Below are 27,190 nucleotides of genomic sequence, written 5' to 3' on the forward strand. Positions count from 1 at the left end.
GTAACCACAGTATATACAGTAATAAACCTTTTTGAGTACTCCTCTTAGGTAAAATCTGATCAGGGTTAATAACGAGTAGAAGCATGAATTTTGCGGATTCAGAGTTGTATACAAAATTACAGTGATATGAAAGGGAGCAACAACCGTACTATAACAGAGTGACACAGGTAATTTTGTAAACAAACACTTTTCTTATAATTTTAATAGATCATTGCTACTTATTATGTAATATTCAGATATCCAGCTTGTAGCCAGAGGCAGTGGCATGAGAGGCTCACTAAAATCTACTCGTCATGTTGGAGCAGCTCCGGGTAATGGGCCATTGAATGTGCTGGCTGAACTTATGACCACCATAACCAACGGAGTCTCCGAACTAATGCATGCCCTGAATTTGTTATGCAATTACTATTGCATGTGTGTATGATTCATATTTGTGGCATTATATTCTTTAATTTTAAGTATTTTTGAGGAATTCCGGGTAATGGTCGATCAAAACTTGGGTGTGTTCAATGAACTGTCTGGGCGGATGCGCTGGCAGGCATTGGAGTCTCTATAACTACACAAATCTTTTGTTTTTTTTTTTTTTGAATCAAGACTTAGGCGCTGGCCCAATGCAGGCTTGCTTTGCACGCCTTGCATACTTTAATTTGCTTTGATTTACTTCAAAAACTCGTTTTGCCAAATGGCGGCTTGGAACGCTGTCAAAGCAACCAGCTGTGTAGTTAAAAAGTCAAGGTCGGTTTCCTTACACTAAAAATCATTTTGCCATAAAATTCCAGAACACTAAAAAAAAAAAATACAAAACAATCTTCAGATTTATTTTTAAATGAATGTGAATTAATTTTTGCATTTCAAAGGAATGATAATAATTATACATACATACATTTAAACCTATATGTACATTTATTAGAAACAAAAAACTAAAAGAAAATCGATTTTTCAAGAGACGACATACCAGTAATTTGACATCATAAATATCGCTAGCTTTGTGTGAAAAGTTGATAAGTCTACATTTTATGAAGCCTTAAATTTTGACATAGAAAGTAAGAGAAATTAAGGACTAAGGTGCTTTTTTTTTTTGCTCTCGTTTATATTCAATGAAAGATAAATTTTATAAGTCCAAAAGAGGCCCCGAATATGCAATAAGGCCAAAATAATACGAAATTTTTTAACAGAGATCGAATCCTTCTGATTTGTATGGAGTTTTGCTTTGCTTTAAACACGCAAAATGTTGTATTCAAAGTTCCTGTAAAATTTGTAAAATTGGACTTAGCAACTTTTCAGTTTAAGCCAGCGACATGTTAAATATAAATAATGAAACATAGATTACTTTTTATTAAACTTTGAATTACTAATATTATACATATATTTTGTTAAATTACGTAAGACAATTTTTGTACATAAAATTCTGCAGCAGTTTGTTTGAATTGATTTAGAACGGGAACATATCTTTTTGTCAAAAGCCTACGAAACGCTTTCAAATAAAACATTTGCCTATTTGAAACTTTGAGCCGCTTAAAGCAAGTGAAGCAAAGCTGCCATTTGGCCACCCTTCATACGTTTTAGTATATTCCAAATAGCTTTTTTCAAAGCTAAGCAAGCAAAGCAAGCCTGCATTGGGCCAGCGCCTTTAAATATATTCGGAAATTTGGAATTTTACTTGGTAAATTCACTAAATAACAAAAAATTCAAGTTTTTCATAAAAATATAACCTTACAATGGATATTTTTTTTGAATTTTAAACTAAAGGCTCTGTTATGCATACTTGGCATTGCTTGAGAGTTGTCACATAAGGAATCTGTTAAATGAGCTTCGCGTGTAAGCGGTTACCCAACGCACAGCATTACATACGTAAAAGTCTGTTGGTTTTTGATTTCTACGTAAAAATGGTATAGCAGTGCATGCAATGCCAAGTGTGCATAACAGAGCCTTAACATTTAAGAAAGCTCCATTCAGTGCTATAATTACGATTTTGAGCTTTTAAATACAACGACTGCTTTATCGATCACAGGTTATATGCATGATGTCGAAAACGTCGATAGTGATGTTTAACCGGCAAGTAGTGATAACCAGATATTGAACAATCGGCCCTCAAATGTGAATCTAATGAGCCCCAAGTAGTTATAAAAAGTTCATAATATAATGTAGATACTTACTTTCAAAATCATGTAAGATGAAAGAATAGATTTGATGAGAGAACGTTTTGCTTTTATTTAAATGTTATCAGTATATATTGATATTTAATTTTATGTGGTGAACTTCCACTCTACTGTTGAATTTGTGTCCCGGCGTCGTCGAAAACACATGTAGATTTGAACTGGTTTGCTGGGCCTCTCCATTTGGAAGATTTTTCCAGAAAGTTTTATGACGGATCTTAACGGTTTGACTGTTCGAAGTCGGATCGTTTCCTATGAAAATTTTAGTAGCATTTGCAACTAAATTGCATACTCAATCTAAACTTTTGCGGGTATAAGAAGTGATAAAGAACGTTTTTCATAGCACAATGGAAACAAAATATGATTACTTATTTGAACTTCTTGAAAATAACTGAATCACGAATTGTTTCAAGTGAGATGATTTGGAAAAATAGACTATTTTGTTTATAAAAAAAATATGAGTTTTTAGATATTACTTTGGCGATGATTTTTTGATTTTAAATTCTTTGAATTATTTTAAGTAAATAGAAAAAAAAAACATATGCATCTTCGCCAAAAGCTAAGGACAACCCGAAACGATATCATTAGGTTAGCTAGAAATACTTGCCATTTTTTCGAGTTTGAGAACGATGCTAAATGAAATTTATTTCAGCTTCCGTTCAACATGCATCCACCTTTTGCATGTGTTGAAACGTAATAAATTTCAAATGCAACGAAGTCCTAGTGAAAATTTGGTTATACAATACCAATAATTGTTTAGTAACGGCGTCGATCACGACTACGAGAACGGCGATCACTGGATCGATTACGTCTTTGATCCCTTTCCCTTTCTCTATCCCTTCGTTCGTTGGTCCGATTCCTTTCTTTTTCCCTTTCCTTCCCTTTCTCCAACTCCCTCTGTTTAACGCGCAGTTTATGTTCTTCAAGTCGTTTCTGTCGGAATGCTTCTTTTTCAGCAATCTAAAACCATTGCAGAAAAGTTAACTTTACTAATAGCAGTTTTATAACAAAAAGCATTTTTATAAAATACACAGATAGATATGTACACAGTATAATATGTACATATTAAAAAGAAAATATGTTTTTATACCGCATCTATGTACTTTAAATTGTCTTGGGTGATGTTTAAATACGTTTATATGATCTGGTTGAGGGAGCATCCATAAATCAGGAATGATTTTAAAAGGGAAAAAGTGGCAAACGAACACTATGCACGGTGTGCTTGAACCAATTTTAAATCGAAGGCCATTGCACATAATTATTTTTTTTTTGTTTTATGTGTGTTATAAATAACATGTAAAAATTGTATAGCCCATAACTTTTCCGAGCCCACTGATGCCATATGTAGGGAAAATTCCCTACTTGTAGGGTTTCATCCTTAAAAATGCGTGCGAAAGGAAAAAGGGCAGATGTTTTTCATATCTTAAAATGCAGGGAATTTTTGAAATGTGAATAAAAATATTTTGCAACATAAGTATCTATATTGAACAAAATAATTGTTCGCAAGCCTGCGCATGTTACGCCAGATATCGATAAGCAAGGCGACATTATATACATATCGTCACCTAAGGATGAAAAGGAGCCAAGTTCGTTTTTTTTTAATTGTTCAGGGGAAACGAAAAATCTATGTAGTTTCGTATTACCAATCATTCTGCATCAAAACTAAATTAAAAAAAAAATGGACTTGGCACCTTTTCACCTTTTGGTAGCGATATGTATACCTATGAATTCGCCTTGCCGATAAGTGTGGAACTTTTGATTACTGTTGATATTGGAACTGGAGTGAATTGTGGATCCAATTTTGACGATTAAAGCTGAAGATTCCACTCTAAAAGTAAATAGTTCTTTAGGTAATGGTAGAAATTTTTGAAAAAAAAAAACAAAAGCGGTTTTTAAAAAAACTCATTTTAAATAATTATTCGTTTTATTTTAAAATTTTCATTCACTCATATTAGACTACTGATTTAAGCATTACATTGGGACTTTTTTCCATTTATAATGGGAAGGAAACATTAGCTAGGCTGCAAGACTCGTAATTTATTTTACTTATTATGTAATACATACACTGGCGATCAAAACAAAGTGTTACGGTAACATAAATTTTTTAATAATAAGCGGATGGCTTTGAAATTTTCAGCAAAACATAAGCCAACTCTTAACTCAGTTTTGAACTTTTCTATTTTGAGATTTTAGAAGGTTGATATCAACAGGATTTAGGAGGCTCTCTAGTTTTCATACATCCGGGAATGCTCTCTGCTGAGTTTCCTATGATTTTACTTGGAAGATTATCCGATTATAATTCTAATCGCCTCCAAAGCTCTTCTAAGTTACTCGGAGCTCGCTTGTGCTATACCACCAATCCATTTTTCGATGGTCCGAACTTTGTGCTGGCCACTGCATTACATGAAAATGTTGCTCAAGCAGCCACCGATGTCGATACTTTTCAGAATGCTTTGGATCACCATCCTGCTAGCAAACGACTTCTTCCTCAGGGTATGCGCTTTTGTCTACAAAGTTTGGCAAATTTGTTTGGAGAATATGGAGATATACTTTCTTATTCATTATTCCTTTCATATTAACTAATATCACCAAATGCCACCAAGTAAAACACCCCCAGACTATTAAGCTGCAACTGAAATTTTGTAAAATACACGAGAACTGGGGCTTAGGGGACTGAAAAAGGGTAATTTGATCTGATGGAACGAAAATTAATTCTTTACGGATTGATGGAAGGGAATATTTTTGGGGAAGACCTCATCAACATCTTGAAAAACACCATATCAATAAAAATGTCTAACATACCACCGCTTAATTGTTTTTGGGGTGTTTTACTTAGTGGCATTTGGTGCTGTTAGTTAATATTAAAGGAATAATGAAGAAGGTAGTCTATCTCCATATTCTCCTAGAAATTGGCCACTTCAACAGCAGAAGCCGTGGGTGGAGGTCCAATTCTCCGTATAGTTTTGCTTCAAATTGTGTGTGTCAAAATATTTTTGCATATTTGTGCAAAGTCAGTTTGTGTTGTTTGTTCGTTTCAAAGTGGATAAGGTGGTGAGTCATTTCATAGCTTTTGTATACTTTACCACAGTGGAAGGAAAAAAAAGTACATAAATTATTAGGGCGTTCTTGAATAATCGGCGTTGGACGGGGTGTTAAATATGAGTGAGTCGGACTCCGGGCTAACCTCAAATTGGTTTGAGGCTGGCAGGAATCAAAAAAGAAAAGTATACAACAGAAAAAGACAAAACAAGAACAAGACGGACAGAAAACTGGACTCTGGGACGGAGGACGAAAACCTTAAACAAAGTTCGGACAATTTTATAGCGTTTTCTTTTCTCGAAAAAAGGCTGCACTTATTAAGCCTTGTGTTAGCGTCACATTTTCATGTTCTTTTCTCAGCCCTTTCACAAGGCGTCGTGTTCTTTTCTCAGCAGGTTGCGCTCTGATCCGGCGAAAGTGCTGCCTTTTCTGCCCTCAAATAAACGTGAGGGTGAGTGTTGCATGGTTAATTTTTAATTTAATCTTGTAAAAATGTAATTATTTTCCCTATCAGAAATAAGTGTTTTGCTTTAAAATTGTTAAAGACTTACAGGCCAAGTGAATAATTCAGCTTTATTAAGTTCTATAAATAAATTGTGATGGGGTAGTATATTTTCTGTTTCATTCTCATATAAAGAACGCAACATTTTCTCAGGTTTCAGGGCAACGCAAAGCAAGAGTTCCCATATAAAAGGGCAGAACTTTTTTTGAGAAAAGAAAACGCTATTAGTAAAAAATCGAAAAAATACACGAATAACGGTATTCCACTACCACCGTTACAGGGCATACTAGTGCTAAAAGGCACGCATGATTCAATAACTACAGATTGTAGCAATCGTACAAAAACAACATTTACTGTACTGGTATGAACTCTTTGTGTCAACAACAGACCCAAATATACAGTTATTCTTTTTACGAGTTAAACTTGGCCAAATATTTTTTATTCCGAAATAAAAGTCCTTCACGTGTAATAAACATACCGCTTACCGAAATTATTGGTATCAAATGAAAGAGGACTTAAATAGCTTTAAAACTAAAATGTCTAAACGAGGAAAGCCACATTTTGATATTTCAATAAAAAATATTAATTAATACCATAGAACAAACCTTGGGTCAGGTATTTGAACTTCTTTAGTTTTAAATTAAAAAAAATATATATATATATAAATAGAGGTGGTAACTTGCAGTCGTTATTTCTGTTTAAAAGCTACTTCATTCCTTTTTCATGTGATACAAAATTTGTTTAATATGGATAAGCGGTTTGTTTATTATCCGGAAAGGACTTTTATTTTGGAATAAAAAATTTTAGGCCAAGTTTAACTCGTAAAAAAATAACTTATTTTCGATCTATTGTGCAGTCAAAGAAGAAAGGTTAAAAATGAATTACAAAAACTAAAATCGAAAAACACTGATGACGTTACAGGGTCTCCAAAATCTGAAACAACCAAAAGAATGAGGATGAAGAATTCTTTGGAAAAAAACGGTGTTTAAACATCGATCTTGCTATGATGCTAGATTGTAAAGATGAAAGTCAGGAGGATACATCCGACATTTGCAGCCCAGATGCAATTCTTAAAAAGGAATTATTGCAGTAAGTATAGCTAAAATGCCTCCACTGGCGCAGCGTCAATCGAAAACAATTTACAATTATGTCAAGTTACAAGTTTTTCAAGTTTTTCGCCTCGAGCTAGTAGTTATTTCGTGGTGCAGGTTTCATTTACGACCCTTTAAAAAGTTTTTATTAAATACAATGTTCCAATTCTTAAATTCAAGTACTGAAAACATTATTCAAAATTACTAACATTTTCCATTTTTTATTTACCTAAATCACCTAATTTACTCACCTAAATTATTTCTTTTAAACATCCGCATCCGCATTCGCATCAGCAGATGTCTAAAATTCCACATTCGCAACATCCTTAATGTGTATGTATACGCGGATATGTAAACAAAGCAAAACAGGTGATAATTTGACGCAAGCGTGCTCATAAGAAGAAGCGTGGCTTCCATAGCTATCATCTGTAGTTGATACGCCTTGAAAGGCACGTTTGCCAAAGCAACGAATAACGGTTCAAATGAAAATAACAAATGTGAAGTAGAAAAACAACAAGTGAAGATGGCAGCCGAAACCACTAGTGGCGCGCAAACAGCAACTATGGTTAGCAACACCAATACTAGTAAGCAAAACGAAAATGAAAAGTACAGTGGTCACTACTCAGAAAATCACAGAGAGGATTTTTGTGTCCTTATAGACACAAGCAAAAGCCCGCTGTGCAGTAATGACAATATGCAAAATGGCCTGTTACTTTGGAAAAAAATCAGCAATTTTAAAATCGAAGGTATAAAAAATATTAAAGCTATAGGCAGATCCTTAAATAAAGATTTTTTGGGTCATATATTCTAGCAAAAAGTGGCTTGATAATCCAGAATTAGTAAAAAATCGAATGAGACCGTTTATTCCTAGAAATTTTGTTGAAACGATGGGTGTTGCATGTCAAATTACCAAGTCCTTTTCGGAGGATGAAATACTAAACAACATCAAATCTGAAATAAACGTAGCCTCTGTTAGGAGAATAACTAGACGTGACCCAGACAACAGGGGCAAATTTGTACCAACTTTAAGAGTAACAATAAGTTTTCAAGGAAACGATTTGCCGGAAACTGTGGAGCTTTTTACCTAAAACTTAAGATCTCTCATTATATACAAAGAATCAATTGTGGAAGGCTGGGACATACCAAGCTCGGTTGCAAAGCAAAGAACAGGTGTGTATTATGTGGCAAAGAAGAGGGCTGCAGTAGCAAATGCATGACAAACAGCAACAGCTGCATTTTATGCGGCGAAGAAGGGCATAACTCGCTTAACAACAAGACGTGCAAAAGATGGCAGAAGGAGAAAATTTTAGAAGTTATGACAATAAAAAAAATATCAAAAAGAGAAGCTATGGAAGTCTATAACTTCAATACAATTAACCAGTTCGCAATTCCGGATAACTATAATGAAGCCTTCCCGCCGATTAAGCCCAACATCGAGGGGACTATAGATAAAGATCGCGTAATAAATCGGAAGTTGACTACAACTAAATACAGCTCTGTTGCAAAAAGAATAACTAATGACACAGCCCCAAACACTTGTAATACCAAAAGCCTGAAACAAAAAATTGAAGCACAGCCGGTTTATGAAAGCCCCAAATGGAGCAAAGTCACAGAAATCGAAAAATTTATTACCCTATTAATAAAAGTTTGAAATTGACAGAGAAGAACCACTTGTAAAGTTGAAATATATGCAAGGTAAACATTAGTTGCGTTTGATAACAAAATTAGCCAGCACCAGCCAACAATTAAAATCAAAAGCGTAAGCGAAAATTCTCTCCCAAAGAGAAGAAAAATCAAAAAAGTAAACGAACAGGAAATTAGCCATCACTTGGAAAAATCGGAAGAAGAAGATACACCATCTGACTTTGTTCATGTTTTATTTGTAAACAAACTGAAATTCATGTTGCCTCCATAGAAGAAAAAAGGAAAGTGTTATTGACATAAGTACCTAGCTTAAGGTTTAAAATGCATTCCTGATATAGATCATATTTTACTACTTTTTATTTCAACTCTGTATGAGTATACTGAATTTAAATTTGTAATGGCTTCTTTCGGCTTCACTTTTCTTATATATTGTTATTAATATATTTGTGTGCCTTTTTTTTACGTTGCAAGTTCGCCGCAACAGAAAGTGAACGTTCAATGTTCGCCAGGAATATTTCTAGAAGTAAAAACTAGTTGGCGCTATCATAAGGTCACATAGCAGGCAGCCAAAAAGCATATAAATACCAAAACTCGAAAAATGCAATTTTATTTGTTTAGAAAAATTGCAACCATATGTTTTGTGATCATATGTTTTCGTGATGGATAATTTTTGCTGACTAAAATTTTGCCAGTACAAAATGAACGCTTCTCTTGCATCAAAATGAACGCTTGTTCTCTCAATTTTTGTGTGTTGGATAATTTTTTGTCGTTATCGAACGCCATCCAGTAAAAATTTGGAAAACTATTACTATCGAACGCGACTATTGACGACAGACTCATTGTTAACTCAAATGATGAGTGTAAAATTCTTGCAATGCAACATACAAAGCCTTAAAATCAACAAAAATTATGCAGATTTTTTTAACAATAAGAAGAAGACATAGATATTGTCTGCCTTCAGGAGATTTTTTCCCATGATGTCCGAATTAATGACCACAAACTCCTAAACTTCTATATGCTTAAAAAAACCCAGAGCGGATGGGTACGGAGGCGCAGCCATAGGATTCAGGAGAGGAATTCTCTTCTTCTTTATTGGCGCTGTAACCGCCTAAGCGATTTTGGCCGAGTCCAAAACAGCAAGCCAGTCATTTCTCTTCTGTGCTAACTGACGCCAATTGGAAATGCCAAGTGAAGCCAAGTCCTTCTCCACCTGGTCTTTCGAACGCAGAGGAAGCCTTCCTCTTCCTCTGTTACCAGCATCGCGGCCCGGGTTGAATATTTTCAGAGCAGGAGCGTTTCTGTCCATTCGAACGACATGGCCAAGCCAGCGGAGCTGCTAAATTTGAATTCGCTGCACTATGTCTATATCGTTGTAAAGTTCATACAGCTCATCGTTAAATCGTCTGCGATATTCGCCATCACCAACGCGTAAAGGTCCGTAAATCTTTCGCAGAATCTTTCTCTCGAAAACTCCAAGAGCCGCCTCATCAGATGCTTTCATTGTCCATGCTTCCGCGCCATACACCAGCACAGGCATGATGAGTGACTTATAGAGTGTGATCTTTGTACGACGAGAGAGGACTTTACTTCTCAATTGCCTACTCAGCCCAAAGTAGCACTTGTTGGCAAGAGTGATTCTCCGTTGGATTTCAAGGCTGACATTATTATTGGTGTTAATGCTGGTTCCCAAATAAACGAAGTCGTCTACTTTTTCAAACTTGTAACTGTCAACAGTGACGTGGGTGCCAAGACGCGTATGCTCTGACTGTTTGTGTGCTGACAGGAGATACTTCGTTTTGTCCTCGTTCACCACCAGACCCATTCGCTTTGCTTCTCTATCCAATCCCGAGAAGGCAGAACAGACGTAGCCCTTGTTTTTACCGATAATATCGATGTCGTCGGCATACGCCAGCAATTGTACGCTCTTATAAAGTATTGTGCCTGAGCGGTTCAGTTCTGCGGCTCTTATTATCTTCTCCAACATAAGATTAAAGAAATCACACGAAAGGGAGTCCCCTTGTCTGAAACCTCGTTGGGTATCAAAAAGCTCGGAGAGGTCCTTCCCTATTCTGACGGAGCTGGTGGTATTGCTCAACGTCATTTTACACAGCCGTATTAGTTTCGCGGGGATACCAAATTCAGACATCGCGGCATAAAGGCAACTTCTCTTCGTGCTGTCGAAAGCGGCTTTGAAATCGACAAATAGATGGTGTGTGTCGATCCTATTCTCGCGGGTCTTTTCCAAGATTTGGCGTATTGTGAATACCTGATCTATGGTGGATTTTCCAGGCCTAAAGCCACACTGATAAGGTCCAATCAGCTCGTTGACGGTGGGCTTCAGTCTTTCGCACAATACGCTCGATAAGACCTTGTAACCTATGCTTAGAAGGCTAATTCCGCGGTAGTTGGCGCGTATGGCGGGGTCGCCTTTCTTGTGGATTGGGCAGAGCACACTTAAATTCCAGTCGTCGGGCATGCGTTCATCTGACCATATTCTGCATACGAGCTGATGCATGCATTTCATCAGCTCCTCGCCGCCGTACTTGAATAGCTCGGCTGGCAGGCCGTCAGCTCCAGCAGCTTTGTTGTTTTTCAGCCGCGTAATCGCTATTCGTACCTCGTCATAGTCAGGCGGTGGGACAGCTACTCCATCATCATCGACTGGGGACTCTGGGTTCGTCTTGGTCACAACTTTCAGCGCTGCTGCCATTCAGTGGTTGTAAAAGTGTTCCCTCCACAATTTAAGTATATTCTGGACATCGGTCACTAGGTCGCCATTGTTGTTCTTACAGGAGTTCGCCCCGGTCTTGAAACCTTCCGTAAGTCGCCTAACCCTCTGGTAGAATTTTCGGGCGTTCTTCCTGTCGGCCAGCATCTCAAGCTCTTCGCACTCACGTATTTCGGCCTCTCTCTTCTTATTGCGGCAAATACGTCTCGCTTCCTTCTTCAGTTCCCTATAACGGTCCCACATGGCTCGCGTTGCGCCCGATCGCAGCGTGGCCCTGTAGGCGGCATCTTTTTTCTCTGCGGCTTCTTGACATTCCTCATCGTACCAGTTGTTCTTTCGGGCTCGCTGAAATCCAACTACTTCTTCGGCGGCGGTACTTAATGATCGGGAAATGTGGTTCCACTGCTCGCGTACGTCGGATTGTTGAAGAGTGCTCTCAGAGAGCAGGTGTGTGAGTCGAGTGGCGAATAGATTGGCCGTCTGTTGTGATTGCAGCTTTTCGACGTTAAGCTTTCCTTGCATTGTTGGGCGCACATTTTTTGCTGCACAGAGGCGGGTGCGTATCTTGGCTACAACAAGATAGTGGTCCGAGTCGATGTTTGGCCCTCGGAGTGTACGTACGTCCAAAACGCTTGAAGCATGCCTTCCGTCTATCACAACATGATCGATTTGGTTTCTCGTTTTTCGATCTGGAGACAGCCATGTAGCTTGGTGGATGTTCTTATGCTGGAACCTAGTACTACATATTACCATATTTCGGGCCCCGGCGAAGTCGATCAGCCTCAGTCCGTTATCGGACGTTTCGTCGTGGAGGCTGAATTTTCCGACAGTGGCGCCAAAGATCCCTTCCTTGCCCACCTTGGCATTAAAATCGCCAAGCACGATTTTGACATCGTGTCGGGGGCAGCGCTCATATGTACGTTCCAAGCGCTCATAGAAGAGATCAAGAGACGCCTCATCCTTCTCTTCCGTCGGGGCATGAGCGCAGATGAGCGAGATGTTGAAGAATCTAGCTTTGATGCGGATTGTGGCTAGACGTTCGTCCACCGGGGTGAACGCCAGTACTCGGCGACGGAGTCTCTCTCCTACCACGAATCCAACACCGAATTTGCGCTCCTTTACGTGGCAACTGTAGTAGACGTCGCAAGGCTTCACGCTTACTTTACCTTGCCCCGTCCATCGCATTTCTTGGATGGCGGTGATGTCAGCCTTTGTCTTCCCGAGGACATCAACCAGCCGGGCAGAGGCACCTTCCCCATTAAGGGTCCGGATATTCCAGGTGCATACCCTTAAATCATAGTCCTTTATACGTTTGCCGTGGTCGTCATCAGAAAAAGGGGGTCTCATCCGAGGCAGTTTTTTCCTTTTTGATTGGGCGGGGTTTTAACGTGGCGGGACCCAAACCCAGCGCACGCGAAGTTTTACGCCTTCTCACTTTAGCTCGCTCCCAAACGGGTGTTTGGTTTCTACCCAGAGGATACGTGGCTATAAATATCCGGACGTTGTGAGCTGCGATTTGAACCGTACGCACAAGAATCGCTTCTGGCCACTCCCAAGTGAGTGGCATTCAAAAGTTTTCCACTTCTGCGCACGGAATCACGGAGAGGAATTAGATACAGCAAAATAAAATATAACACCAGATAGGACATCACAATAGCTAAAACCACCAGTTTACACATAACAGTCACCATATCAATGGCTGAGTGGAAGATCGACCTATCTCGGCAGCCAGTTCGAAAACGCTCTATCTCAAAAAACTTTTCAAGAACGCCCTACTTCAGAATTTAATTGAAAAACACCTCATCTCAAAATTCGGTTTAAAAACGCCCTATCTCACTTCAAAATGTATTGAAAATATGCTGATATAGGGCGTTTTTGAATCGACAGTTCAGATAGGGCGTTTTTGAAACGAGTTCTGAAATAGGGCGTTCTTGAAAAGTTTTTTGAAATAGAGCGTTTTCGAACTGGCTGCCGAGATAGGTCGATCTTAAACTCAGCCATCGATATGCAATGTGTACTTTCCACCGAGCATAACCAATAAAGTTTTCGAAAAAGAAGTAAATAGATTAGCGAATTTTTTAAGGAGATTTTAACGCTAGGCATAGGAACTGGGGAGACAACATTATAACCCCGAAGGGTAATGCACTCAGCAGGGAATTGTCAAATACAACCTTAATCTGCCTTAACGACGGTACAAAAACACATAACTGTAGTAACAGTAACAGCAACGCTGGATCGGTTCTACACTTGACCTTCTCAAGCAAAGCACTCAGTAATATTAACTGGCAGTGCCAAAAGGTTAATATTGGTGGAAGTAGGCACTATCCTATTATTATTGAAATTAAACAAATTCAAAAATTACCCAACTTCTTCGTTCCAAAACGCAAATTTATAGAAAAATTAGCCACAGTGGATTTTAGTAACTTGGATAACCTGCAAAAGGACATTCAAGCAGCTAGAAACAAAGCGTGGTGGAATGAGGAGCTAAACAAAATGTACAGGTTACAACAAGCTAAAAGGAAAAAAGCAAATGCGACGAATGCAGTGGTAAATTTTGAAATAGCTTTGAGAGCGTAAGAATGGAAACAAGCTGTGAAGGAGGCTAAAAACAAGAACTACAAGAAGAGGATTGAAGAGGTAAATAATTGTTCAAACACCAAAGACGGGGTTGGACATAATCACCTTTAGCACTCTCAGACATCTACCTAGGGAATCCAAAGAAAAACTGCTGAAGGCTTTGGAATCAAGTTACAATAACAGCGAAGTCATTGAGTCGTGGAGGCGAATTAGGATTGTTCCTATTCCCAAAGCGGACAAAGAATTGAATGACTTAAAAACTTTAGGCCTATATCACTTATCTCAGTAATTGCGAAGAGCCTGAATATGCTCATCAAGGATGTCCTTGTAGAGGATATAGAGATGCGAAATATAAAACCACAAAAAGCATTGCGTACAGAAAACAAAGATCGTCATCAATGTGCCTAAATGAAACCCTGCATTTTGTAGCTGACAACACAATGAAACAATGAAAATATTTGTATTTTCTTCCTGGATATATCTGACGCATACAACGGGGACGACCTGGAAATTTTACACACTGTTGGAATACAATATAAACCCGAAAATTCCTAATTGGACTATAAACTTCTTCTCCTCGAGAATACTGACGCTAGGGGAACTTCGGTGAAAGTTAACAATGGACTCCCACAAGGAAGCTGTCTGTCACCAATATTATTTAATATATACATTGCCAAGCTTCACTGCATAAACGATAGTAAAACGCAAGTCTTTCAATTTGCAAATGACATAGCGATAATTTAGCACTGCAAGTTGGAAAAAGCCGCAATCCTCAACTTGAAAACAAAAATTGTAGACATCCAAAGGATCTGCGATTCCATAAACCTAAATTTAAACTTGAACCAAACGAAATGCATGCATCTTTCTGCAGGGAACTTCGATTTAATAATCAGTGGAAACCAAATTGAGCAGGTAGTCACAACAAAATGGCTAGCTAGAATCATTAACTCGAACTCGACAAGTAAAGGGCAAATTGGCAAGGTCAAAGATGAAATAACAACAGGAAAAAATTTACTTGCAAAGCTGACAACAACAAGTAATTTTTAGCAAAAAAAAACCGACTTCAACTCCCATATAAAATATATATATATATATATATATATATATCTCATGATCCACTGATCGGATCTCAACCAGATTAGTATGGGACCACCTCTGAGACACTACCTTTCCGATGCAAAAAGAATTATCGGTTGACGTGGTCCAAAGTTATGCAGGGCTAATACCAACCTTTTCAAAGTGTTTGTAAGGTCCAAGATGGAATACAGTAACACCAGCCATGTCAATGCTTCAAACTGCTACAACAAACAATAGCAAATGAATCCCTGCGTAGATGCTTAGGAGTACCCCCAAGCACACCAACCTAGATCGATATGCCATAGCATGCAGCTGCCACCGCTAGCAAGAGCAGTTTGACCAGACAGAGCAGAGTTCCAGACTTAAAAACACAACTACACCACACCTTTGAGAAATTTAAGGATATTTTCAACCTAATTAACACAAACACTGCTTTTATTAGGCAACCAAATCTCCAATTATTTATTATAGACTCAAATCTTAAATAAGTCTAAAACCAACGTTGCACATGAACAACTACAAGCTATCTTTAGAGAACAACAAGCAAACTATCTTGATCAGGGATTTCACATATTAGCGACTGATGCCTCTGTTAGTGAAAATAAAGTTGGTTGTGCAGTATATGACACGGTTAATAACGTCTCATTTTTATACAACATAGCCTTTTACCGATCGACGACGTTTGGGGAATTAGTGGGATTGCTACAGGCGGTTAAACTTGCCAAGAAGTATAAATAGAACAAACCTTGCATTTTTACAGACAGCTTAGCTGCTGTAAAACTACTAAAACGACCGTCAACCCAGAACCATATAGTGGCTGAAATCCACAATCAAATAGCTAATTCACAAGCAGAAACTGCAGTCATCATGTGGGTACCCAGCCACGTAGGCGTAGTATGTAATGAAAAATCTGACATTGTAGCCAAAACCACAGTAAATCACGGCCAGACGCTTTCGATGGACCTAACGCCACAAGAGGCACTTATACAAATCAGTAAACTATTATGGACAGAGACTAAGGACAAGATAAAGGAAAAATGTGTAGACTGGGACCGTAATACCATCAATATTTTTGCGATGAAGGAAAGACGACCTTGGGTTAAGGACATAAGATTAGACTTACGAGCCATATAACATGAATCTACTAAATAGGCTAATTACCGGACATACATATAACAACATTTATTTACAGCAATTTGTACCCAATGTTAGTGAGTACTGCAACATTTGCAACACGCTAGAAACGCCTGATCATCAGATCTTCAACTGTGATAAGTACAATGCTATGAGAATGAAATTCAAATTTTTCGACACTTACAAGACCATAAATGAAATTATCACTACTAAAAAAACTACCAAACTAGATGGAGCACTCTAGGCTGAAGGTAAGAAGTCAGAACTTTGTACTATTTAAAAAAAAAATCTATACTATTAAAAGAAAAAACAAGAAAGACAAAAGGCAAAATACAACATGATTAAAAAATAAAAACAAAAATGCATAAAAAAAAAACAAATTGGCCGGACTTTGTAGACAAAAGCGCATAGATTGTTAAATTGGTTCGTAAGATGTACGTGATTAGGTGGAACCACATTTTGTTTTAAGATGAATAACGGTAAATTGCAAATGACTCGAAAACGTATCCATAGAAAAAAATTAACTCGATTTTCGGAATCACCGATCAATTCTACATAGAAATTGGATAGTGGCATCCACAGAACATTTTTGCTGTAAGCCAGTGTTATTAGTTAAGGTAGAAAGGACTGAAGAGCAGAACCTTGCTTGCTCATAGGCCAAGAATAATAGCGCTGAGATAACATTTGGGTTAAGTACTAATCTCCTTCGATACTATTAGCTCTTATTTCCATCTGTGAGACATCTGCAAGTATTGAAAGGTTTGCCGAGAGTGGGTAATCTTCTTCTATAATCCTGCTGTTCCACAGGATGAAATAGTTTTTCCTTTCAAACGTGGTCATTAATATTCCTACCGTGTTCTCTCTAATTCGGCACACTTCTTCTTGATAATAGCGATGACCCGTTGATGTGCCTAGGATATCTGTGGAGCTTAAACCATTTTGCGCTTCTTTGTATGCATACTTAAAGAATGGGGCTTTATTAAGTCATCATAAACGGGCATCTAAATATCGTGATTTCAGCGTCATCTATGTTTTGGGTCCATTTTTTTGCAGGCCCACTTCTTATCATAAACTTAATACCCATTAATTCAGGTCATACGATAAAGACGGCTTCTCTAAATATCTTGACTCCGGCGCCATCTGTCGGCACCATTTTTTGCAAATGTATATTTTACGATGCAGAGCGGAATTTTAAATTTATGTGACGTATGATTCCGAAGTTATGGCTGATTAAAAATTTCACTCTTATAGCATGTGCCACCCCCCTTTTACAAAAGTATACATACATATGTACTTTACTACAGTGGCACATATTCCTATAAACGCACTCTTAATTTTAAGTTTGCTACCTTCTCTCTCCTTTCTCAATGGTTTACTCACAACCAATTCTAACTCATATTGTTCGTCAAACTATCGGCAGGTTATATTAGGTGCATTTTTTTGTAAGCGAGCGACAAAAGAGCGCTCAATTCGGGTAAACTCTCCTGTTAGCTACTTAAGCAACGCTGTTGGTAGCCGGCAAGAAACACGTGATAAGTTTAACGGGATTTAGATGCAAAAACGAATTCAAATGAGTTATTATGCGAGGTATTTGCGTAATATATATACTTATTTAAAATATAAGTCACGTATATAAGGAAGCAAAAACTTTCCTCTCGACTTTCCTATTAACAATTCACAATAACCGACCTGGCTGAACTCGGATAAATAGCCGAGTTTGTGTTGTTGCTTTGCGTGTATCTCGTCATTTAAGCGAGTCTTCTTTTGTAGGTCGGTTGCAAAAGAATGCACCTATTGTATGCAAAGATTTGTTTTCGTTGTTGTAATATTTAAATTGTACTGTAAATATTTTACTAAAAACCGGCACATATTCGTTATAACTACGGTGACCATCCGTCCTGTATTATACGGGACGGTCCTCTTTTTTGGCCCATTGTCCTGGCAATTTATTTATTTTATACGGGACGCCAAATGTTCTGTATTTCTTTTAGTGTCCTGTATTTGTCCCGTATTCGGTGTTTTTGACGCCTTAACAGCTCATTAAAATGGCATGCCTATGAACGAGTTTTAAGTGTGGTTGGTATATGATCGTAATTTTCCCCATAAACAGTTATTATTTTCTAATCTGAATGCCTGTGTTTCGATTCGAGGAATACATACAGTGACCAAAATATAATTTAGGACTCGACATTTTAGGAAGGTTTGGCTATTTTTCCTTAGCTTATTTAATGTTTTTTTATTTTTTATGAAAGTAAAGCTCTTTTCCTAACAAAAAGCATATAATAGGCACTGTTTAGGCTCGATGCCTTCTCAACTGCCACGGAATAAAATTTTCTTAAGTTATAATTTGATGGCAGTTCAAAGTATACTCGGCTCAGTCTGATGCATCCTCCGGATAACCATCCGGAGCATTCTGCGGACTCTGCATGGCTTACAATCTTGCAGAGGTGGTGAAAGAACTTTACCATTAGCCACAGTGCCTATCCACCATTTTTGCACCAATAAATATTTTTTTATATAAGTACATACATACATGTAAACATACTGGTCTCCCCTCTCACTGAGTTATCCAAATACCGAATTTCTAACTTCGTGCAAAAAACTACACAAATTAATTCTGCAATATTTCGTCAAAACTCTTTTAATTGGAATCTTTAGAAAAAAATGGTTTGCAGTTTTGTACCTCAAAATTGAGTATAATAACGTGCTGCTCATTTGCTTTTCGTTTTACAAAATGGTCGAACATACTTACTTTGTATGAAAAAGATACGTATGTTTTTGTAGAAAAAATTAGCAAAATTATGTTTTGTCCCGTATTCGGCTTCCATAAATATGGTCACCGTAGTTATAACGCACCTGACAAGAAAGTCGAAAACATATTAGTGATTGAAAAACTAAAAAGTTTTTTTGCATTAAATGGAGCATTGGTAAGTTATTGATAACACAAGTGCAAAATTATTTTTTAAGGATATGCTTTTAACTGATTTATTAAAACGCCAAAAGTGAATTCCCTTAATAACATCAAAAAGGTCAAAATAGATCGTACCATAAGGAAGTTTATTCAAATTAAGAAATTGGGTGAAGTATTTGCTTTAAAAAAAATTTAGAATTATGCCGTAAAAAATGTCACGCAAGAATATAAAAAACTTAATATCCGCCAAATAAATCGGATTAAAAAAGGGGAGGCAGCAGGTTAAACTCCTACTTGAGTAGGCTGAATGAGGATGTGCCGAACGAATGTCCGGCATGCGGAGAGACCCCACATGACTCGAACCATCTCTTCGCATGCCCGGAAAACCCGACAACCCTAACGGCCCTGTCCCTGTGGACAGATCCCACAGAAGCTGCACGCTTCCTAGGGTTGCCGTTAGTGGAACTTGACGACAACGACTGAGATACCAACCGATCTGGGCGGGGTTGTTGTAGCCGCTACAACAACAACAACAACAACTACTTTTTTTAGCTCCACTCAAATAAAAGAGCAGTGGGATCTTCCTTTGACCACCAGGAACATTTTACGAAACTCCAATTGCATAAAATAAAAAGAAACGGTGTGAAAGCCTGTGTTGAAACCATATCACAGACAAGGGCGCTTAGACTTAGCCCAAAAATACATGCAGTGGACAACTGAATGGGACAATTTTGTGTTTTTCGATGAAAAAACATTCAATTTACATATATTGCCCACAGTTGTACAGTTGTCCACTGCATGTGTTTTTGGGCTAAGTTCAAAGCATATCCTTAAATAAAATAATGTAAAAAAAATATTTTTTAAAAACAAGCTTTTATTTAACCTGTACAATCAAATGAAGTAGTGTAACAAAAGATTTTTTAGCAAGAAAATTTTTTCAAAACTGCACTAAAATGAGTAAAATAAAATAAGTTAAGATCTCGTTAAAGTTACTAAAAGCCATTTAGTGAAAGNTGTATAAACATACATATGTACACATAGCAGCAGTTAATTTTATTTCAAGAAATGGCGTGTCGTCCATTTCCGCTGTAGCATGGCTTATATTTAGGCGCAATATTTAACTTCTTCTGGCGGGGCACATCTGGAGTCTTTTATTGTATCTCCTTGATATGATGCCTACAACGAGGTTCATATCTAGACTAGGAATAGCTTTGCTGCACTACCGCCGCGGCGCGTCGGCAGCTTTAACAATTTTATAGTGGTTTTACGTTCTTTGGCAAATTACGCTCTGTTAGCCATAAATCTTACTATTTTTTGACCGCCTTTGAATCAAGACCCCTGGACCATATGGAGAATTCATTTACATTTTAAATTGCAGTGTCATCGGCATTGGAACTATGCTGAAAATTTCAAGTCTCTAACTTGTCGGGAAGTCAGTTTAAAATCAATTGGAATTTTCCGCGATTTGCGCGGGATGACCAAGTTAAATAAAAGCTTATAAAAATAATTTTGCTAAAAAAATATTATGCTTTTTGTTATCAATAGCTTACCAATTTCCATTTAATGCAAAAAAAAACTATTTATTTTTTCAATCGCTAATATGCCTTCGACTTCCTTGTTCAGGTGCGTTTAAACGAATATGTGCCGGTTTTTGGTAAATTATTTACAGTGCAATGTTTTAAATATTACAACAATGAAAACAAATTTTTGCATACAACATAAACTGCCGATAGTTTGACGAACAATAAGAGTTAGAATTTGTTCTGAGTAATCCTTTGAGAAAGGAGAAAGAAGATAGCAAACTTAAAATTAAGAGTGCGTTTCAAACTTATGTGACTTACGGTTTCGAAGTTATAGCTGATTAAAAATGTCACGCCTATGGGAGGTACCACGCCCCCTTGTCACATCTCATTTTTTTGTACCCTAGGTTACGTCCGAGGTCACTCTCTATATACAAGATAAAGCCCCATGAAAATCCATGCAGTAGTACCGTAGATTAGTGAGTTCAAACAGACAAATAGACAAACAATCTACAGTTTTAACTATATGGGCAAATCTAAAAAACAGGTAACCTTAGTGTTTTTTAGCTTTATTTTCACTGTTGGAAACTATATCAAGCTGGTTGCTTTTGGATATACTTGAAGCCTCAAAAAAAATTTGGATCAATTTCCCTCATAACTTTTGAATTATAGGTGTTTAAATAAAAAATAATAATGAAAACAAGTGAATTTTTTATGTAATTTTTAAGAGGTGAAAAATTAATTATGCCATAACTTTTGAAGCACACCATATACTGATTTGAAATTGTATGTGCAATTAGTACTTATGTGTACATTTCAAATGTAGTAGGTAAGAAAAGTGTGCATTAAAAAATAACGAAATGGCAAGTAACTCAAAGTCTGTAATTCCACATTTCACAATTTTCAAAATTTTCGGTTTATCGCGTATAGTTTTTGAAGCATTTAAGTTTAAGAACTTTTTAAGTATGTATTGTATACTACAAACAATTACGAATAATTTCATACCTGAGCAAGAGCTGTGCTTTCAGAGTAAACCAACTTTTAAAGATAAAATATTCTGCGATCTTGAGCGTAATTTTTATTCCAAAAACACTTTAATTAAAGCCACATTTGAAAAACACGTCGAAACGATCTAAATCTTTCTATAACTGCTAGTCCTTATAAAATTACATATACCTGTAAAATGCTTCAAAAAATTTATCTCTAGAAGTGTGTAAAAACCCTGATTTACTACTCTTAATGATGCTACTTCTTTTAGTCAGAATATTTCGAGAGTGGTATTAAAGCAATTTTTTTCGACAAATGTTCTGATAGTTGCTCTTACTTAATTGGAGCCTTCTGAATTCAATGGCGTCCTAAGTTTTACCCTATTGGCTCCACTTTTCGAGATAGCGGTACTTGAAACTTTCCTTAAATTTTAACTATTTTATAAAAAAAAGTCCCTGGGTTTTGAAGATATTTTACTAAAATTTTGCACATAACCGTTTTTTAATATTACCTTAACTATTCCGTAAAATCATCGAAATCGGTTAACTAAAACATATAGCTCCCATACCACTGATTGATCTGAGACGTTGTTTTGCGTTATAACTCCTTTAATTAAACAGGTTAAAATTTAGTATAGGTTCAATTTAACATATAGCACGCATACAATTTATTATTCAGATATGAAGTTAGAGTTATTGCGCAAAAACACATATCTGAGTAATCAGTTGTATTGGAGCTATATGTTAATGTTAACCTATTTCGATAATTTTAAGGAATAATTAAGGTAATATTAAAAAACTGTTATGTGCAAAATTTTAGTAAAATAACTTCAAAATTGAGGGAGTTATTTATAAAATAGTTAAAATTTAATCAAATTTTCAAGTACCGTTATCTCGAAAACCGGAGCCAATCTGGTAAAACAGGGCATGCCATTGAATTTAGAACATCCCAGTTAAGTGAGTTCAACTTTCAAAATCTTTCCTCAAAGTTTACAACTTGAACAGCGTAATTTCAACCCAGCTTATTCTTTTGTTTTCTATTTCATGCTTATTCCTCGTCTAACTTTTGAAGCACTTGATGAATATGAATTACACTTATATTAATAGATTTATTAAGAGATTACGAATAAAATGATATATAAAACATAGGTGTGCTCACAAATTTAAAAATTAAAATTTTTTGTTTGAAAGTGTACCTATTTTTTAGATTTGCCCATATATGTATGTAGTATAGATGAGTTTTTTTTTCAAAACCGGCTCTACAAGTTATGGGATATAAAATTTTTAAACGTTATTTATAACAAAAATAACACAAATTAGGAAAAAAAATGATGTACAATGACCTTCGATTTAAAGTTGGTTCAAGTCCACCGTGTATGGTTCACGCAAATGAAAGACTTAATTTTTGGAACTTTATGTTGAAAGGCCAAAATAAACATAGTAATTTCTTGGCGTGTTCTTACTTTTTCGGATAGTAGTTCTCTTATTCAAAGCGATTCTCCAAAATTAAGTTACTGATGAATTACTGGATATCATTTTGCATGAGAGTACAGAGCTATTGTTAGTGATATGCCTCAAATCTTTGTTACATTACCTTAAGAAACTTAAATTTATACTCCAATTTATACTTGTTTTATTAAATTAAAATTAGTTTTTCGGGTGAAAAGTTGATTTTACTTTTTAAAACAAAAAAAATATATATATTTTTTTAAGTAAAAAAAATTACAAGAGTTTTAGGAGAAAATGAGAGGTCATATGCAACACCTTTAATCAATATCCCACCTATGTCAAAAAGTTTGGAAAAAGTTATCACAGCATTCTGTCGGCGTTTATCTTTTAAACATAACATAGCATTTTTGCTATAATATCGTCAGTCGACAAAGAAAGCTAAAACATTTAACTGACCATTGTCATTTTCTAATACTAATTTTCTTTTAGTAATGCATTTAATTTAAATGTAATTTACTCCATATAGACTAATTTGTTTACATTCAGATTAATGTCATGGATTAAGAAAAACTGGAATTCATATTTTCGTTAGAGAAAAATAAAAGTTTTTGCAATTATATTTCGAAGTATTAAAATTTGCAAGGCATTCACATATCGTCGCCTGGGTAAACGATTGCCGTATGTTAATTTCGGAAGGTTGTGGGAAATCGCGGTTGAAGTTTGGAATGCAGTTTCTCAAAAACGCGAAGATAGATTTTCTCCAAAGTCTCTGAAAATGTTACTATGTTCACAAAATTCTCAAATTATTCAATTTTTAATGTTTATTGTTAATTAGTTTTGAGTTTATGAAGTAAAATTTTGTCGTAAGCGCCATTTGTCCACAATCTGGCAGCCACTTTGGATGAAATACGACAAAATATGATCAAAATTTCTACTAAATTAACGACACTTTTTATTATTCAATATCTCGGAAACTAAAGGAGATATCTAAAAATGGAGAACGCCATTTTTAAGATATTGATTAGTTTAATATGGCTGTGTCACTAACTAAATTTTTACTAAATTATCGAAAAAATTTTAGTCAATATCTCCGAAACTAAAGGAGATATCTAAAAATGGAGAACGCCATTTTTAAGATATTGATTAGTTTAATATGGCTGTGTCACTAACTAAATTTTTACTAAATTATCGAAAAAATTTTAGTCAATATCTCCGAAACTAAAGGAGATATCTAAAACCTGATAACACCAATCCAAAGACCTTATTTCAAAATATATAACAGTATCTAGAACTAAAAATCGTCAAAATTGCGCTTACGATTATCTTTTACCCAGGCGACGATATGCAACATTTGGTCAAGCATGCATACATATCTTGCGCCTGCGTACACACTAACCACATGATCTAACGTAACTTACTTGTTCGGGTGTTAAAGGTAGCCAGTAAATACATGGTGTACTCTTAGTTTTGCGAAACAAATCATCAAGAAGTCGTAACGGTGGGTCATTTTCCTTTTTCTTTACCTTCCGTACTATAAAAGTATACATATATTATTTATATATAGACAAAAATGTTGGATAGCATTCATACCAGGTGATCGGCTACTACTTCTCGCTTCTCCTCTTCCCTTTGAACGTGGTCTCCTATCCTTTCCATTCCGATCAGTTTCCCGATTGCCGAAGAAAATTTCCCTCTCTCTGCTACGCCGCCTTAGGATTTCCCTATTTTTATCTCGATCTAAACTTTCCTTCTTACCAACATCCCATTCTCGAACCGGTCTTATTGTCTGAAATATATTACATTGAGCCAATAACCCAAAATTCTTTTTTGTCTAGCAACGAATTTAAGGTTAAAAAGAAAAAAAAATAAGTTAAAATAGTAGAATACGTACGGATGATCTTAAGTGAATACGTTAACTTTATATTAGTGATTACACACTTATACAAAATGCATAAATAGATACATATATGTTCATATAACGAAATATTTGAGGTATAAATAAAACCATATTTATCTAAAACCATATTAAATATAAAACCATATTTATACACAGGCTAACACTGAACTGAAATTAAAAATTCGATTGCAGCATTAGAAAATTTAAATTAATCTTCGAAAGCGACCTTGAAAGTTTCCAAATGGATTTGCGAAATGTGGCAAAAAGGCAGGTAGAATATCACTCTGACAGCAAAACTCTAAGGAAAAAATACTTGCGTTGCCACGTCTGTCTACGCTTGTGGATAAATTATGTGCCAATACGTCTGTACGAAATGCATTCCGTACATTACTCAATGTTTTACTACTAGCACATTGTTGGAGCCATAGCACATGTATCCCAAAACTGTATTTCAAAAAAAGCAATAATAAAATAAATAATTCGTCTAATAAAAATAATCCCAACGGTTTCCCGCCAATCCGCACGAGGGGCGCAGTCCGCATGACGTACGGAACCATTATTTTCAATTTTTGCGCCGAGTCACGAAAGGGAGGAGTTTGTTAAGTGTCGAGATATAAAACTGTTCAGCTACAGAACTAAATTTATCTGCTGATTTTATGTCTTTATGTTAGTAATTCATTTATTGAGAGAGGATAATATCGCTTTCTTAGTGCTGAAAAGTGGATCTGACATATCAAACGTGCAGGAATGAGAATTAAAATCCTCATAAGCAACGGAGTGGCTCGTGAAATTCAAAATTAATTTTACCGGCTCTCAGAAATAGGGGACAAAAGTGTCTTTATACACGAGAGGGTACATTAAAGCTAACGTCAGCCACAAGAGACGGACTTGAAATTGAGCCTGTCAGTAATTTAACCATAAAAATTATACCAAGCATTTCCCTGCTACTGATAAAGTGTAGGAAGGTTAATAAGATTTCAGCGACTCGTTTAAGGTGGAAGATTATATTGAAAATCCCATCGAAAATTTCTTAAAGCAAAAAGTAGGAATTGCTTTTGAATTGATTCTATCTTGTCTGAGTAAATATGATATTTTGCATTCCAAACCACTGAACCGTATTCCAGAATCGGTCTAACTAATGTTGTAAGCAGGGTGATATAAGTGTCACTAAATTCTTTTGACTATCGTAGCATTTAGCCTTGTTTACTGTCACAACGAGTTAATTTATGAAACGCGTCAATTTAAAAGTCAAATGTCAGGACCAAGAACCAATTTAAAATTTTATTAATTTTTAACCGCCTTCCAAAAAAGGAGGTATCAGTTCGTCGGAATATTTTTTTTTATAACTTGGGACCACGTCAACCGATTTCGATAATTCTTTTGCATTTTGCTGAATGTTTGCGGTAAAAATTATGGTAATATAGACTTAAACGTTTTTATTTTGCGGTTAGACTTCGCTTGAGTTTACCACATTGCTTACGCGCTCAATTTGGTAGATTTTAACAGATGGTTTACGACGCCGTACAGCTACGAGGTGTACTACGACCACTGCGTACCAGGAGCAATGTTGAAGAACATCGCAGTCTTCTTGGCAAACTGGAACACCTTGTTATACCCTACCTTGGCGGCGACATCCAGATTGGGTAGAAAACCTGCTCCCAGCAGACTAACCAGCAGTCTACAGCTCAACATACTATTTACCCAGTTCGAAATTACGGGATGAACCCCTATGGTCGTCATGCCGTCTAAAGTGGCTTAGACTAATGGGCATGTAATGCTTTGGATATGCGTGGCCACGTGTGGACACAAATTGCTGAGGCAAATTGAGAGGAAGAAAAATTATCAGAAATAGTCATTAAACGCAAAACCAGTAAAAACTTGCAACTTACGCCACTGTGAAATTTTTCCATGGTGAAGTTTTGGCATCGCCATAAAACAAAGGCTGACTTCCAAAACGTCAATTGCTTTGCATACGTACAAAGTATAATGTTCCATAACGCCGAACTACAAAATATTGACAATGTATACTGTTCCAAAACGCATCCGAAAAGTTATCGAAACGCATCGCTAGAGCAATCAACGCATCAGAAACAAAGTTGATGCTTCGTTTGTTATTGATTACCATTGGTGTTTTAAAAATGGAAAATTCAGAAAACTGTTTCATTGCTATATTGAATATTTAAAATATGCAATGTATATGGTTGCAATGTGTCGCAACTCTGCATATACAAACAGTTTGAATACCGCAGTATAATAATATTCAAACATTGTATTGATACTGTGGCGAATACTGCGGCAACACAAAGCGAACAACGAGAAATAGGCAGAATGTTCGAGGAATGACGTAGAATATTCCACAAAGAGAAACGTCAAGTTGGATGAACACTGCGAACAGCGAGAGAAAGAGAATGAGCGATAAACTTCAGAATGTTCTAGAGTTGCCATAAGTGCCAGCGCAGGTATATAAGGGCGCCGCCAC

The 27,190-nt window shown here is 36.4% G+C and overlaps 1 protein-coding gene across 2 annotated transcripts in view; it reads right to left on the reverse strand.

Moving 5' to 3' along the window:
- Positions 1–2,186: 2,186 nt before the first annotated feature.
- Positions 2,187–27,190, reverse strand: part of Acn (apoptotic chromatin condensation inducer acinus) — a 69,399-nt gene continuing 44,395 nt past the window's right edge. Inside the window, exons 3-5 of one of the 2 annotated variants that reach the window (XM_017632509.1) lie at positions 24,405–24,600; positions 24,233–24,345; positions 2,187–3,116 (exon numbers count right to left, since the gene is read on the reverse strand). In XM_017632509.1, the coding sequence (XP_017487998.1) occupies positions 2,913–3,116; positions 24,233–24,345; positions 24,405–24,600 (513 nt within the window). In that variant the 3' untranslated portion in view covers positions 2,187–2,912. Of the gene's footprint in view, positions 3,117–24,232; positions 24,346–24,404; positions 24,646–27,190 lie in introns of both variants that reach the window. The other variant, XM_017632443.1, reaches the window with a different exon arrangement.

The sequence above is a fragment of the Rhagoletis zephyria genome, unplaced genomic scaffold (assembly GCF_001687245.7).
Source record: "Rhagoletis zephyria isolate East Lansing unplaced genomic scaffold, Rhagoletis_zephyria_1.1 Rzeph_scaffold_00005, whole genome shotgun sequence".
NCBI lineage: Eukaryota > Metazoa > Arthropoda > Insecta > Diptera > Tephritidae > Rhagoletis > Rhagoletis zephyria.